This window comes from Lemur catta, chromosome 25 (assembly GCF_020740605.2).
Source record: "Lemur catta isolate mLemCat1 chromosome 25, mLemCat1.pri, whole genome shotgun sequence".
Classification (NCBI taxonomy): domain Eukaryota; kingdom Metazoa; phylum Chordata; class Mammalia; order Primates; family Lemuridae; genus Lemur; species Lemur catta.
Window position 1 is genome coordinate 12188432 of NC_059152.1, and position 17263 is coordinate 12205694.

Genomic DNA, 17263 nt, shown 5'->3' on the forward strand with positions numbered 1-17263 from the left:
TGGGCAGAGCATCTTGCGTCTCCTCGTGTGGCCCAGCGAGGAGGGACCGCCCCTCTCATCTGCATGGAGAGATGAGGTCAAGGTGTGTGGCCCGTCCTCAGAGAGAGGCTGCCCCCTCGGTTTTGCGTGTGGCCATTCGTAGCTTTCCTGGACCGGGGCCGTCCTCCAGATCAGGGCTGTTGCAGGATCTGCCCGTGCTTCTCGGGGGAGACCGGCAGTGGACTACTGCTCGGTACTGAAAAGGAAAAAGCCCTGCAGCTTGCAGCAGCCGGGGACACTCTCGGAAACAAGTTGAGCGAAAGAAGCCAGATACGAACAAGTGTGATTCCAGCCACACCAGGCAAATGCCAGGGGGGAAGAAAAGTGTGTGTGGCGATGTCAGTATCGGAACCGTTTGAATTCACAGGGAATGGTGCTCCAAGGGACAGAAATTATATTGGTTAAAGTATAATCCATTAAGAAGTTAACACTTTATGAACCTTTTCTCCACCTGGAAGTAAAACTACCCAAAAATGTGGCAACAGCGGTTAGATTTGCTTTTCCGGCTAACGGTTTGAGCATTGATGTGAACCCTGAATCATTGTTCTCCTTGTAGCTGTAATGGATGAGATTGGTTCACAACGAATGAAACGTAGGAAATCTGTATGAATAAACAAAGCGTCTATTTCTAAGGAATAGTGAGGAAGCAGCGTGTTGTGAACAGGGCACCAAGCCAAACATCTGCACCAGGCCCCACCTCTGCCCAGCCGGGCGCGGGTGGCCTGTTTTATGGTCTTGTCCCAGGTTCCTGTCTGCTGAAGACCAAGGATTCTGGCTGACGTGCTTGAGTTCCACTGAGTATTTACTGCATCAAGATGAAATTCATAGAGAATATGGAAACATTTTCCACTCCAAGTCAGTTTTGTGCCTTGGGGGAGTTATAATAAGAGGTAGCTTCTACTTGATCACACGTATTCCGGTGTGCTAAAGTCTGGGCTGGCCTTCCGAGAAGCCAGAGAGAAGTGGCCGGCAGCCCGTACCTGGTCACGCGAATACGTCGGTTACAGCGCGGCCCTGCATCTGCGTGTTATCTGGTGAGCCACGTTGTCACTGGCCACGTGGTTTTCTGAAATGGTAAACGCACTTACGAAAGTGCCAGGCTCTGGGTAGTACACTCCTCACTCCACATGTAAGCCATTTGCATTCAATTCGGTGCATCTGAAAGCTGCATAACAAACTGTAAGTGCAAAACGGAGTCTGGTTCCAGCTCCAGGTCATTATTCAATCACAAACAGGTTTTTCATCTACAGGAAAGTCCCGGGGCACATCGGAAAGTCATACATAATGTGTGACAGTCCCCTGCACTGTGGGACATCTCGTAGTCTTGGCCCCATCTGCCTAGTGACGGTGACAAGTTCCCCCAGTGGCCCCCAGAGGGCAGAAGGGCTCCACTCAGGGCTGCGGGTGGCACCGTTCGGAAGGACACTGCGGCGTGTCCCAGAGGCTCCCGGCTGCTTTCCCTGTGGGCATTTTGGGCATTTACATTTGCTGTCATTAGGCAGAATACAAAGTCAGCTAAGGGAGATTTTAATATTTCATACATGTCTTTGTTTAAAGAGAAGAGCAAAGTGGACGACACGACTGTGTCTTTTAGCCACAGCCCGAGAGAGGCGGAGCGTCACCAGCCTCGGTGCCACTCCGGTGTGAAGTCCCAGTGTGAAGTCCCCGGTGTGAAGTCCTGGTGTGAAGTCCCCGGTGTGAAGTCCCAGTGTGAAGTCCCCAGCAGCCCGTGCTGTCTGGAAGGTGCTTGCTCTCGGTGGTGGCACTGACGTTCCACGTCAGCACTGGATGTCCAGCTTTAGCCCGGGATCCTGGAGACGCTGGTGTTTTCCAAGGCACACACGGAAGTATATGCGACCAGATGTTTGAATGTTTTAAAGCGCTTGGTGAAACGTGGTCCCTGACAGCGTCCGCAGATACACAGAGTGCCGTCACGGAGAATCCAAGTCAAAGTGGACCTCAGCCCCCCAGTGGCAGGTTATCAGCAAGTGACCTGGACCCTAATCCCCAAAGGCCTGGGTGCACAGCCCCCTCTACCGCCGCCCAGGCCAGACTTCGCCTCCCCGAGTGTTTCTCCGTCTGTAAGATTGTGCTTTATCGGTGCATTGTGAGGGTCACATGAGGGTTGGCACGTGGTAAGTGCCAGCACGTTCCCTCTTCTGAGGGCGTTTTCTGCGTGGACAGCTTGCCCGTGTCAGTATCCACTGTCGGCCTCCACGGCCCCCGTCCCTTCCCTCCACCCCTCTCCGCCGTCGGCGGCACCTGCTGTCTTGCTGCTGGTAGACAGCCTCGCCCCCACACCCGGCAGCGTCTCACCTGTTATTTTATTGTTGGTTCTCTTACTTCAAGTCCATCAATCCTGAAAAAAAAATTGTCAATATAGATTAATTTGGGGGGCGTTTTTCTGGAATAAGCACAAAACCTATTTGCTGGCATTTCAGGTTTGTCCCAAATGTTTTACGCAGAAAGCTGTCATCTGAAACTGCATTTGTACCCATCACCCCTGAGGTCCGTTGTTAGCTCTGAGAAATTCCTTTAACGTACTTCTCCGTGGTCTGCCAAAGTGTGTGTGTGCGCACACGCGTGCGAATGTCTCTAGTTAAATATAATTCTGAGTACTTTTGAGAAAAGCGAGACTTTGCTTTGAAGGATCACTCGCATGAACATAAGTTGCTATTTTGAGTTACAAGGTGTTTGGTACAACTATTCCGCCAACAATCAGTGTTACTGCTAAGGTGCACATGAGGGAGAAACTCACCCCTGGCAGTGAACAGTGCCCCTTGCTGAGTAAGAAGCCCGTGAGATTTCGGTGCTGGGCTCCCTGCTGGCCTCTGGTAGGGGCTCCTAGAGTTTGGTTGGAACGTGTGTCAGGTGACTTCCTTGACCCTCTTAAAAAACAGCTAAGTCGGATTCAGCACTGCAGAGTTGAAGTTGGAGTTTGCAATGAATTAAACACTAGTAATGTGAATTTTCTTTTTCCCCGAAAGCAGTTTAACACTAAAACGAAGGATGGGTTCACGGTGAACACAAAAGTTCCCAGCCTCAAAGACCAAGGAAAGGAATATGACGGATTCACGATCACTATCACGGGAGACAAGTACGTGTGCTTCTTGACGTGGGTATAACACTAGAGACTGGAGCAGCAAAGTGTGCGTGTGATTTCTGTTGCCGTAGAGGTTGGTCTTACTGGGCTTTTGCTCTATCCTGAAATGAAAAGTTACCAAGGTCCAGGGTGCATTTATGACCAGTTATTATTTTTTTTAATGTGACATCCAGAGTATGACACCGGCGGACACATTTTCTGACTGTGATAAATCTAACAACTTTCTAGATACTAAGTATAATATCTGGGGTAGTTTGTGAAAAGCATTCTTCCCAGCTTTTGTCATTCCTTGCTGGGCGGGGGGAAAGCTTTTATTAACAGTGATGAAATGAAAGCAGATGAGCGGTTGGCAGCTTGAAGTCCATTATGGGATTTCTTTAAAAAATATAGACTTTAACAAATACGTGAGTAGTACAATCTTATCATAGAAAGTTTAGAATACACAGATGACCAAAATTAACAAAATAAAAATGAAGCCGTTTTCCTTAAGACTGAAGTCACACTGTACATATTGTTTTGTGACCTGTTTCTCTTCTGCCCTTTCCATTACATTATCATGGTCATTTTACCAGTCACATTCTTTTTTTTTGAGACAGAGTTGCCTGGGCTATAGTGCCTGGGCTAGAGTGCCGTGGCATCAGCCTAGCTCACAGCAACCTCAAACTCCTGGACTCAAGTGATCCTACTACTGCCTTAGCCTCCCGAGTAGCTGAGACTACAGGCATGTGCCACCATACCTGGCTATTTTTTTCTATATATATAGTTTTTATCTGTCCAAATCATTTCTTTCTATTTTTAGTAGAGACGGGGTCTCGCTCTTGCTCAGGCTGGTCTCGAACTCCTGACCTCGAGCGATCCTCCCACCTCGGCCTCCCAGAGTGCTAGGATTACAGGCGTGAGCCACCGCACCCGGCCACCAATCACATTCTTATAAGCATTTTTAGTAGCTACATAGTACTCCATTGTGTGGATATTGTAGAATTTCTCCTACTGATTTTTTTATTGACCATTTAGGGTGTTTCCCATTGTTTTACTTTGTAAATAATACTAAAGTGAATGTTTTTATTAACTATAGTTTTATTTGTATCTGAAATCCAAACTTCAAATGGCAACCTCCATATACCTGTAACTGCATGCGCGCGCGCGCGCACGCACGCACGCACGCACGCACACACACACACACACACACACACACACACACCCTTGTTCAGTGCTCAGCCTGTGGAAGGGTGCTTTCACTCTCAAAGTACCAGGAGCCGCCTCTGCAAGTCCCACGTCCAAACTGAAACAGGCCTGCACGAGTAAACACCACTAAAGCAACTTCCAGACTTTGTAGTGTTTCCATATCCTTGAAGTCTCCAGCTCTACTCCAAGCTGCTTATCAAAGTGTTTTCCCAATCAAGATCATTCTCCGCCAGGAGGAATTCCAGGCTGTGCTATTTAAAGTTAAAAGTGTTTTCCTACCTTTTCACATATCCATGATGTGTATCCTCAGATCAGATTCCCAGGCAGAAATGGAATCACTAAATAAAACAGTACGGTTGACCCTTGAACAGCGCAGGGGGTAGGGGCACCAAACCCCACTTCCCCCGACACAGACTTTGCATGTAACTAGCTCCCCCAAAACTTCACTGACAGCCTACCATTGACTAACAGCCTCACGAGTAACCTCAACAGCTGATGAACACGTCCTTTGAATGCCATATGTATTATATACTACATTCTTATAATGAAGTAAGCTAGAGAAAAGAAAATGTTTTTAGGAAAATCATAAGGAGGAGAAGATGTATTTCCTATTGATTAAGTGGATGTAGATCAACGTAAAGGTCCCACTGTTGTCATCGTCACACTGAGCAGGCTGGGGAGGAGGAGGGGGCTGGGTGGCAGGGGCAGAAGCAGACCCTTGCATACGGGGGCCTGTGCGGCTCACACCTGTGTTGCTCGAGGGTCAGCTGGGCATGGAATTGTCCCCCCTGAAACACGGTGTCTTTCCTCAGCTGCCTGTTTCAGCCACCGGCTGCCTCCCTTGCTCTGGGCCTCCCGACCCCTCGGGCAGACCCCCGCCTGGTGTCCCGTCTCCCGTCTGCTTCCACCGGGCTTCAGCAGCGCTGTTAAAGCCCCCGCACCAGCCATTCCTTGGCCCCCCAAATGCCTCCCCTCCCCGTACCCTGCTGTTGCCTGTCGCCCCTGAAACCAGCTTCCCTGCCGGGCACTCACAGCCTCCCGGGACGTGGCCCCGACATTTCCTGCTTGAGTCAGGCCACCTTCCTGTCACAGCCTGCCCTGCCAGTCCGACTGGACTGCTGGCTTCCCGAGCTCACCTCCTGTGTCCAGGTCTGTCACTCCTGACCCTCAAGACCTATGTTCAGGTCGCTTCTCCCATGACACCTGTCCTGCTTTTCCGCATGTCTTCTGGATTAGATCCAGTCTCATCCTTTGAAGCCCTGAAGGGCTGTATTATGGCCCAAAGCATGGTCCCATATTAATTTGCAGCCCAGTTTCTCCCTCCCTTCCTCAATCAAGGCAGCAGCTGGGCTTTTGTTTGTAGGATCTAAGAACTAAGGGCCATGTTTTCCTAATGCTGTTACTCAGTAAATACCTGTCACATCAAACCTACATCCTCCGTAGAGCCTCAGTGGAGCTAAGCGTGTAGCAGAGGCTTAAAAGGACAAAAACCAGCAAAGTCCCTGAACTTCCTTCCTAGGCACAGTTCTTGCTCCTGGTCTTCAGTCGTGTTGGAGTGGCCGTTTGAGAAAATATCTAGGGACACAAGTTGTTGGAGACAGCGTATGGGCATTTAAATGCTTTCTTCACTGTGTATAATTGTTTCCCGTATGTTAGCGTAAGCTCATATAACTACATGTGCTTAGACTTACTGTGAGCAGATGAGTAACTTGTCACTTAAATTGTGAGGAAAGTATCATGTTTTCTGGAAAAATGCATTCTTATAAAATATGCCTCACCTGTCTGTAGTTAGATACGTTGAGTGCCACATCAGCATGCTGTTTGCTTTTCTTTCTTTCTTTCTTTCTTTTTTTTTAGCTTTCTGTATTTGGCTGTTTAAACTGTATAATGCATACCTTTGACACCCATTCTTGTATTTCCAGAGTTGGCAATATACTATTTTCTGTGGAAACTCAAACCACAGAAGAAAGGACGCAATTATATCATGCTGAAATAGATGCACTTTATAAAGATCTGACGGCAAAAGGAAAAGTATTGATTCTTTCATCAGAATTTGGGGTAGGTTTCTTTGTTTCCATGGTTTCCGCTCTTCCTGTGATTCCTTTGTAAACTTTTTAAAACCTCTGTCCTTTCATTGAGACTGTACATCTTACACCAAAATCAGATTAAATAGACCTCTAAACATTCTTTAATATAAAAAATTTCCCATACTCAGTAACTACAGCAATGGGGGAGGATGATAAATTTATTATTTATGTCATTGGTGCTGCGTACTGTCCTAAGTTTAGGCTTTGACAGGATTTAAATGAAAAGTTGATCCATAATGAAAATGGCCCGTGCTTCACCTTTTCTGCCATTTTCTTCCCTTCGCTGTGGTTTTTGCTTGTACTGGATGTTTGCAGTGAGCTTTTGAACGTGAGCCAGATGGCGCATGCACACTGGTTCACAGCAGCGAAAGCACACCGGAGTGGCGTGCACTTGGCAGCCCGTTTCTCGTCTGGGGCCACGTCCCTCGGGTGGCAGCTCCTAGCAGACATTCTCTCCCCACCAGGTCCCCATCCTGCGTGCTGCGACGGATGCCCCTAACCCTCAAGATGTCACTTTACTGTCTGCCATTCAATCAGTTCATCCATGGAATTAAGCATCTAAGTCCATATGCATAATTAAGCGTATTTATCAACTAAATCTCATTTCAGTGTTGGGGGAAGGGGCTTACCTGGGTCTGTTGAGGGAGGGAACATGTTTGAAAAGCATATTTGGTATTAATAAGTGCTTCTTAAAATTTTAATCACAATATATATTTTGACATTTCAAATAGCATCAAAGGAGACTGAGATTTTTATGTCTTTCAAAGGGTTACAGTTTAAGAAACAGCTGGGAAAACATTGCTCTAAATTGAACTGTGCATATATTTCCTTTCATTGGAAACAATGCTACAAAAAAGTATAGAATATTTAAGAATGTGAAAAGTGGGTTCTTGGTTCTTATGGGAGAGGAATGAAACAATCCTTTCCCTGATATAAATGATTCTTAAGTGTCTTGTCACCTAATGAAAAATTAATTTGTAATTGAGTATGTAAGTTCATGAGCCTGTGTCTTTTTTTCTAGGAGGCTGATGCTGTCTGTAACTTAATCTTATCCTTAGTTTATTACTTTTATAATTTAATGCCACTTTCTCGAGGATCCAGGTAAGTGATAACTTGTCATTAAAATTCTTTTAAATTTAGAAATGTGTCCTTTTTTGCTTATCCTGTTATGGATATAGGTATAAAAGTACACCAAGAACTGGTGAGAGGACCCTATGTATTTCCAAAATCCACTTCAAAAATGATTTCCTTGATCTGCCGTATCATCTGAAGAATTATAAAAGATAGTCCTGGCTGGGCGCAGTGGCTCAGGCCTGTAATCCTAGCACTCTGGGAGGCCGAGGTGGGCGGATCGCTCGAGGTCAGAAGTTCGAGACCAGCCTGAGCAAGAGCCAGACCCCGTCTCTACTAAAAAAAAAAAATAGAAAGAAATGATTTGGACAGCTAAAAATATATATACGAAAAAAAATCAGCCGGGCATGGTGGCGCGTGCCTGTGGTCCCAGCTACTCGGGAGGCTGAGGCAGGAGGATTGCTCGAGCCCAGGAGTCTGAGGTTGCTGTGAGCTAGGCTGACGCCACGGCACTCTAGCCCGGGCAACAGAGTGAGACTCTGTCTCAAAAAAAAAAGATAGTCCTAATGTAGTATGTTTATGTTTAATACGATAGGGATTCATCCACTCAACAAAAATCTACTGAAGGTTTGCTATGTGTCATGCGTTGTGCTCAGTGTGTTTTAATTTTTGGCATCTTACAGCCCTTTACTCTTTTCCCTTCTTCTCCCTCTTCCATTTTTTGGCCATTAGTTGACCTTTAATCCTAATATTTTATACTTTGGGGTCCTAATCATTCCTTAATATTTTTATTTTGGATAAATCCTTGCTACTTGTATAAGTGCATCAGGAGTTTTTAAGGTGTCATTAAAACAAAGGATATGTCTGTAGAGTTTTCATCTTATTCTCTTTTTTTCCCAGTACTATGTCCAGTAAACCATGTAAACAAACGGCATATTGCCATTGCTAGCACATATTTAAACTTGAGATGTTTTGGCTAAAAATAATTCTCTTGAATGTGTTTATCTTTAATTAATGCTTCAGAAAGCAAAATTCCCCTAAATATGGTAGTTGATTTGGTTACAGTATTTAAAAGGCATTGAAACTAAATAGGAACATAAATGTTATATTATCAGCATAATTATTGCTAGTTGCGTCCACTGAATAAATGTGGGTAAGGCCTGTTGACACCACCTCTGTGAACCACCTGTGTGGGCACGGCACAGAACTCCCCGCATTCGTCCTTTGTCCTGCAGCAGCTCTGTTGGCTGATGTGTGACGCTGAAAGAAGTGCAGCACCAGTCATTCTCTACTCTGTCCCTCGTCCCTACATCTGCTCAGTAGGATCCTTAAGGATGCAGTATTTGTGTGTGTAGCCTCTGTGAAGTCTTCCTTGGTAGGTGACCCCAGGAATCCACTCAACTTGCTTTCCTTGGTGTCCACTCAGGGCATTTAGAAACTTGCTCTCAAGGTATCTGTGCCATCCTGTGCCCCCTGCTAGGCTGCACACTCTCAAAGGCAAGATCTGTTATTATCATAAGCCAGTTGGTTCTAGGAAAAGCACAACACCATGGTGCCAATGTTGGGTCCCATGGACTTTTGCCATCCACACTCCACTCAGAAGCAGCCAGCCCCCTCTCTCTCCTCTTGCACGAGTGCAAGCACAACTTCCTCCAAACACCTCCTACCCTACCCCTGCACACTTGTGCCCTACGCTTGTCTTGGAGTGACTAAGGCAGGGGACCCTGCCTCGCAAGCGCCTGAGGAAGCAGGCAAAGGTACCCTGCAATCTCCTCAGCCTCTAACAGCCGCCTTAGAGCTTCTGCAGTTCACACACACCCCAAAGCTCCAAACCACCAGGCTGTTAGTACATTCTGAGAATATGTTCTGCTTTTCTTCTTTGGGGGCCAACATTTTTAATGCTTAAAAAATAAGATTAATATATTTCTATTTACAAAGTTTATTATATATATGCATTTTGAAGCCAGGCCTCATGGAGAACCACGGAACAACTAGAAATCAAATAACAACGTGGCAGTAGTAAGTTCTTACCTATCAGTAATAACATTGAACATGAATGGACTAAATTCCAATCAAAAGACATGCAGTGGCTGAATGGATTTAAAAAAATAAGAGCCAGCTATATGTTGTCTACAAGAAATCCACTTTACCTGTAAAGACACATATAGACTGAAGATAAAGGGATGGAAAAAGATATTCCATGCAAACAGAAACCATAAAAGAGCAGGAGTAGCTATGCTTCTATCAGATAAATAGATGTCAAGACAAATATGTAAAAAGAAATAAAGTCATTATATAATGATAAAAGCGTCAATTCAGCAAGAGGATATAGCAATTCTAAATATTTATGCTCCTAACACTGCAGCACCCAGATATATAAAGCAAATGTTATCAGAGTTAAAGAGAGAGATAGACCCCAATACGAGAATCACTGGAGACCTCAGCACTCCACTTTCAGCACTGGACAGATCATCCAGACAGAAAATCAACAAAGAGTCATTAGACTTAATCTGCATTATAGGACAAATGGACCTAATAGATATTTACAGAACATTTCACCCAACAGCTGCAGAGTCCACATTCTTCTCCTCGGCTCATGGATCATTCTCAAGGATAGACTGTATGTTAGGTCACAAAATAAGTCTTTAAAAATCCCAAAATTTGAAAGCATACCAAGTATTTTCTCTGACCACAATGGAATAAAACTAGAAATCAATCACAAGAAGAACACTGTAAACTATAGAAACACATGGAAATTAAACAGCATGCTCCTGAATGAACAGGGGATCAATGACAAGATTAAGAGGGAGATTTAAACATTTCTTAAAACAAGTGAAAATGAAAATAGAACATATCAAAACCTATGGGATGCATCCAAAGCAGTAATAAGAGGAAAGTTTATAGCAATAAGTGCCATATCAAAAAAGTAGAAAAGCTTCAAATAAACAACCTAATGATGCATCTCAAAGAATAAGAAAAACAAGAGCAAACCAAACCCAAAATTAGTAGAAGAAAAGAAATAATACAGATCAGAGCCGAAATAAATGAAATTGAAACCAAAAAATACAAAAGATCAGCAAAACAAAAAGTTGGATATTTGAAAAGATAAACAAAATTGACACACCTTTAGCCAGACTAAGAAAAAAGAGAGAAGACCCAAATAAAAAAATCGGAGATGAAAAGGGAGACATTACAAATGATACTGCAGAAATTCAAAGGATCATCAGAGACTGCTATAAGCTACTATATGCCAATAAATTGGAAAACCTAGAGGAAATGGATAAATTCCTAGACACATACAACCTACCAAGATTGAACCAGGAAGAAACCCAAAACCTGAATGAGCCAATGACAAGGAATGAGATAGAAGTAGTAACAAAATGTCTCCCATCAAAGAAAAGCCTAGAACCCAATGGCTTCACTGCTGAAGTCTACCAAGCATTCAGAGAAGGACTAATACCAATCCTATTTAGACTGCAAAAAATTGAGGGGGAGGGGATACTCTCAAACTCCCTCTACGAGGCCTGTATCACCCTGATGCCAAAAGCAGACAAAGACACAACAAAAAAAAGAAAACTATAAGCCAGTATCTCTGATTAACATAGATGCCAAAATCCTCAAAATACTAGCAATATGAATTCAACAACACATTAAAAAAATTATTCATCATGATCAAGTGGGATTCATTCCAGGGATATAAGCATGGTTGAATGTATGCAAATCAATCAGTGTGATACATCTTTGTATCAGAAGAACAAAGGACAAAACCATATGACTATTTCAACTGATGCTGAAACAGCATTTGTTAAAATTCAATGTCTCTTCAGGATAAAAACTGTCAAAAAAATGGGTATAGAAGGAACTTACCTCAACACGATAAAAGCTATATATGACAGACCCACAGCTAGTATCATACTGAACAGGGAAAAACTAAAAGCCTTTCCTCTAAGATCTGCAAGAAGACAGGGATGCCTACTTTCACTACTGTTATTCAACATAGTACTGGAAATTCTAGCTGGAGCAAACAGAGAAGAGAAGAAAATAAAGGGCATCCAAATTGGAAAGGAAGAAGTCAAATTGTCCTTATTTGCAGATGCTATGATCCTATATTTAGAGAAACCTAAAGGCTCTACAAAAAAACCCTGTTAGAACTGATAAACAAATTCAGTAAAATTGCAGGATACAAAAATCAATATACAAAACTCAGCAGTATTTCTGTATGCCAACAGTAAACAATCTGAAAAAGAAACCAAGAAAATAATCCCATTTACAATAGCTACAAATTAAATAAGATACCTAGGAATAAATTTACCCAATGAAGTGAATGATCTCTACAATGAAAACTATAAAACATTGATGAAAGAAATTGAAGAGGACACAAACACTGGAAAGATACTCCAAGCTCATGGATTAGAAGAATTAGTATTGTTAAAATGTCCCTATTACCCAAAGCAATCAATCTACGGATTCAATGCAATCTCTATCAAAATACCAATAACATTCTTCACAGAAATAAAAAAAATAATCCTCAAATTTTTATGGAACCACAAAAGACCCAGAATAGCCAAAGGCATCCTGAGTAAAAAGAAGAAAACTGGAGGAATCATATTACCTTACTTCAAATTATGCTACAGAGCTGTAGTAACCAAAAAAGCATGGTACTGTCATAAACACAGACATGTATTAATAGATAAATGGAACAGAATAGAGAACCCAGAAATAAATCTGTACATCTATAGTGCATTTATCTTTGACAAAGGTGCCAAGAACGTACAGTGGGGAAAGGACAATCTCTTCAATAAATGGTGCTGGGAAAACTGGATATCCACATGGAGAAGAATGAAACTAGGCCTTTAACTCTCACCATATACAAAAATCAAATAGAAGTGGACTAAAGATTTAAACCTAAGACCTGAAACTATGAAACTACATAAAGAAAACATTGGGGAAATGCTTCAAGACATTGGTCTGGGCAGGGACTAAGAGTAATACCCCAAAGCAGTGGCAACCAAAGCAAAATTGGACAAATGGGATCACATCAGGCTAAAAAGCTTCTTCACAGCAAACGAAACAATCAACAAAAGGAAGAGACAACCTACAGAATGGCAGAAAATATTTGCAAACCACCCATCTGACAAGGGACTAATAACTAGAATATAAGGAGCTCGAACAACTCAATAGGAAAAAAATCAAATAATCCGATTAAAAATGGGCAAAGCATCTGAATAGACATTTCTCAAAAGAAGGTGTACAAATGGCCAATGGATATATGAAAAAGTACTCAACATTATTGTTGCAGAGAAATGCAAATCAAAACTACAATGAGATATCATCTCACCTCAATTAAAATGGCTTTTATAAAAAAGACAGGTAATAAATGCTGGCGAGGAAGTGGAAAAAGGGAAATCCTTGTACAATGTTGGCAGCAATGTAAATTAGTGCAACCACTATGGAGAACAGTGTGGAGGTTCCTCAAAAAAGTACAGATAGAACTATCATATGACCCAGCAATCCCACTGCTGGGTATACATCTGAAGGAGAGGAATTAAGTATATCAAAATGATATCTGCACTCCCATGTTTATTGCAGCACTATTCACAATAGCCAAGATTTGGAATTAACCTAATGGATGAATGGACAAAGAAGTGTGATACATACACACAATGGAATATCACGTAGCCACAAAGAAGAATGAAATCCTGCCATTTGCAACAACATGGGTGGAATTGGAGAACATCATGTTAAGTGAAATAAGCCAAGCACAGAAAGACAAATCTTGCATGTTCTCCCTTGTATGTGGAGCTAAATATTAAAAATAATTGATCTCATGGAAACAGAGTAGAATGATGGTTACCAGAGGCTGAGAAGGGTAGTGGGGGTGGGGGAATAAAATGGGGATTGTTAATGGATGCAAAAATATAGTTAGATAGAATGAACAATATTTGATAGCACAACAAAGTGACTATAATCAACAGTAAGCTAGGGTGTGCTTTAAATAATTAAAAGAGTGGAATTGGAATGTTCCTAACACACAGAAATGATAAATACCTGAAGTGATAGATACCCCAATTACTCTGATTTGTTTAATTCACATTGCATGCCTGTGTCAAAACATCACATGTACCCTACAAAGATATGCAGCTGTTACGTACCCATAATAATTAAAAATAAATTTCTTTTTGAAAAATGCTGAGCCTTATGAAGTTGTTAAAAATATAAATGGGCACATTTTTAAATATATTATTTCACAAGAATAGGAAAAAACAAGTAGGAAAGGAACTCCTAATAAAAGGAAGCAGTTTTTTGTTCCTCAGAAAAGGAATGTTCTTGGTGACATTTACCCTTAAATTAATAAATTAGTAAATGTTTTTAAAACAAGTAGAGATAGTCTCATGTTTAATGAAACATTTACTATTTTATTCCAAAGACTTCTTAAGTAAAATTTTATCTTTTATGATGGAAAATCCATGGTGAGATTTAACATGATAACTGTTTATGGAGCAGGACAAGCTGACAATTGTTCTTTGCTTAAACAGTGTCATCGCGTACTCGGTCATCGTGGGAGCGCTGATGGCAAGTGGAAAAGAAGTCGCGGGAAAAATTCCCAAAGGGAAGGTACGTCGGAGCCGGAATGAGGAAATGCTTGGTTGGGTGTTAAATCCCAACCTGTGGGATTTATTATTTTAAGGCATGTGAGTTAAACAGATCTCAAACTGTAACTTTCTGCTCTGTATTTAGTGACATTCCTAAATTTCTTTCTTTTTCAGTTAGTTGACTTTGAAGCCATGACAGCCCCTGGCTCAGAGGCCTTTAGCAAAATAGCCAAAAGCTGGATGAACTTGAAAAGGTAACTGGTGGACGAGGGCTGACAAAGGGACATTTCAGCTGGAGCAGGGAAGGGCTTCCTGTTACTTTGGAGCTCTGTGAAAACTGGAATTGTTACACTTGTTTTATAAGTTAATATTTGCTACAACAAATTTAATCCACCTGTTGAAGGTTAAGAGGTTTTATAGTTGTGTATGAGACCCCTTAAGGATGAGTGGATGGATAAAAATGAACAATGAATACAAAATAAGGAAAATAGTGAAAGAAATGTTACAAATGTCTTATTGATATAATCAGGCATTTGTTTACCCTTTATTCCCAACTCTTAGGCTCAGTATTCAAGAGTGAACTTGCACCTGCAGGCAGAACCCATTATACGTGACTCCAGGTGGTAGCACTTAGCCTACTTAACTGCATTTTATTACACTCCAGTTTGGAGAAGCTGGCACTGTGTTGTAAGTTAGGCAGGGAGTATGTGTGAACAGTGAATGCCAGCCCGGCGGGTTACCCCTGGCAGTTACTGTGCACGAGGAGTCCAGCAGACTGCGATCTCTTAGTAAAATTTAACTCCCAGATGCTTTGGTAGTTAGTAAAGAATAAGCAGGTCTCACCGTGTGACCTTGCTTGGTCTTGCCCCTTCTCTGTTTTTTATATCCCCACTGCCCCCAGTCTTGCCTTCACCTTTATTTGACACAAGAGCCACTCAAGTCATTGCTGGGGAATTTGTACTCGTGTTTAAATGGAGAAATTTGTGCCTATAGTCCACTGTGGCTAACTTGTAAGGACGCCCTTAGCTCTGTGGTGAAAACCTCTCAGTAGTTACTTACACCAAGTCCCAGTACATTCTTGCTTTGGTTTTGTTAGTTTGTGTGTGTCAGTCACATGACCACGTGGCCACAGAGCTTGCTGCCATTCCTTACGTAACTGTGCAGTGTGAATCGTTCAACAGCGCTTTAAGGGAAGAAGAACAGTGCTACCTTACGTTGTGCAGCTAGCGTTTCCCAGCGTACTTTGTCACACCTCATCTCGTTCAGTCATTACAAATAAGGGAAGCAGGGCCTAGAGGAACAGCTAAAGCTAACAAGGAGCGAAGCTGGACCTCAAGCCTGTGTCTTCTGACTCCACGTCCAGCAGGTTCCACCACAGGACCTGTGGCACGTGACAGTGTGTAAGTCAGAGTTGAATTTTCCTTTTCCAAGTTCTAGTTGAATTCCGAGCAGCTCGTAACGTGAGCCTACCCCAGTCGATCGCCATAGTCTGGTCTGTTCCCAGCTCTTCCCTGCTTTTCTGATAGCGTCTGATGTGATGTACGTAGGGGTGAATATAATCATCGAAGTATATGAATATAATAATAGAAATAAATATAACATCAGCCTTGCCCCTTTCTTTGTAAAATTGTGTTAATTTTCATACCCCTTCTTTGTGTTTTTCTTTTTCAGTATTTCACCTTCTTATAAGGCGCTGCCATCGGTATCAGAGACATTTCCAACGCTAAGGTCAATGATCGAGGTGCTAAACACGGACTCCTCTCCAGGGTGTCTTAAGAAACTCTAGTTCCGCTGTGGTATTTATACAAGTAAAGGGCCGGACCTCTTGCTTCTTAAGTTATTTTTTAAAACATGGAATTATAAAGAAATTAGGTCCTTTATTACTTTTGATACTGACTTTTGATAGGAATTGAATACTTGAAACCATTCTCTTTACTTTTCTGAACCATAACAAAAATCACGAAAGAGGGTTTTTGGGGGGAAAAAAGCTACTCTTCCAGGAGGAAAAGTGTATATATTAGCCAGTGGCCTGTTGGTTTCCACTTTAAAAATCATACAACTCCCTCCTTACAGCAAAAAAAAAAAAGTTTTCTTGAACAACCAAAAATTGATCATGAAGATGAACAAAACCAACAACCGAATAGGAGTGTTTTCATTCCTTTATTTTTCAAAGACTTTCTTTTTAGGTACATTGTAATAGGGTATTTTTTTTGACTCACATAATGTCCCTGTGTGGGTTCTCTGTTTGATTGGAACTACGGAAGATTCACAGCCTGTCAGTGTGTGTCCCACGGCCGAGAACGCTTGTTTTGAAAGATACAAACAGTATTCACCGACGTCCCAAACACTGAATTATCGAACCATTTTTTTTTTCTTTGTTGGAAAAAAATAAACTGGGGTGATTTCTGCAAATCACCAGTTTTTGGCACTGGATTATGTATGTTTTTATTGTGGGGGCTAGTTTCACTTTCAGGTACAGGAACATTCAGAAAATTACTCATCTTTTTCCAGACAGGGTAAGTGACAATAAGTAAAATGCGTTGATTAAACTGTTGCCATTTCCAAGTCACTTTCATTTTTATTCTTTGATTTTTGTTAAAGAGTCAAAACCAAACTATTCACTACTTTCTGTTATGTAGTTTTTTTTCTGGAAATTTTACATAAGAGTAGCATAACTGTGTGTCATACTTAGGAGACTGTGTCACCGTGCTTTCCTAGTGCTGGCCATTAGCGGAGTTGCCTGTGAGCTTTGGTAGGATGCGTCCTGTGCAGTTGACTCCCAGCAGCTGTGGCCTTGCCCCGTGGCAGGTGCTGTTGGTGCTGACACGTGCTGCAAAGCAGCCACAAGGATGTGGCCTCACGTTCTCATCCCGTCTGGGCACCGCCGAAGGAGAAGGGGAGAATGATGGGAATCGTTAGGCACATCTCATTTTATAAACAGATTTCAGATCCACAGATCAGTTTCCTCCTGAGACTAACGCTGCACTCAAACAAGATCAGCGTCTTTACTTTTGCTTTACGGGTAAGGCAGTTGAGGCTTTGGGAGGTTAGTGACTCTCCAAGCTTGCCGTGCTGTTGAAGGAGTGATGAGGGGATTCCTAACCGGTCCTCTCTGACCCCAGGGCCTGCCCCGCCCCACCAGGGTCTTGGGGAACCAAGGTTTCAATTCTCTGGCTCTTTTCGGG

The 17263-nt window shown here is 42.5% G+C and overlaps 1 protein-coding gene across 9 annotated transcripts in view; it reads left to right on the forward strand.

Moving 5' to 3' along the window:
- The window catches only part of TTC13 (tetratricopeptide repeat domain 13), a 71829-nt gene extending 55318 nt beyond the window's left edge, over positions 1-16511 (forward strand). For 4 of the 9 annotated variants that reach the window (XM_045537296.1, XM_045537299.1, XM_045537301.1 and 1 more), the window contains 6 exons: positions 3027-3136; positions 6250-6385; positions 7436-7515; positions 14022-14100; positions 14253-14332; positions 15750-16511. In XM_045537296.1, the coding sequence (XP_045393252.1) occupies positions 3027-3136; positions 6250-6385; positions 7436-7515; positions 14022-14100; positions 14253-14332; positions 15750-15864 (600 nt within the window). In that variant the 3' untranslated portion in view covers positions 15865-16511. The other 5 variants (XM_045537298.1, XM_045537300.1, XM_045537302.1 and 2 more) reach the window with 3 other exon arrangements.
- Positions 16512-17263: the final 752 nt, after the last annotated feature.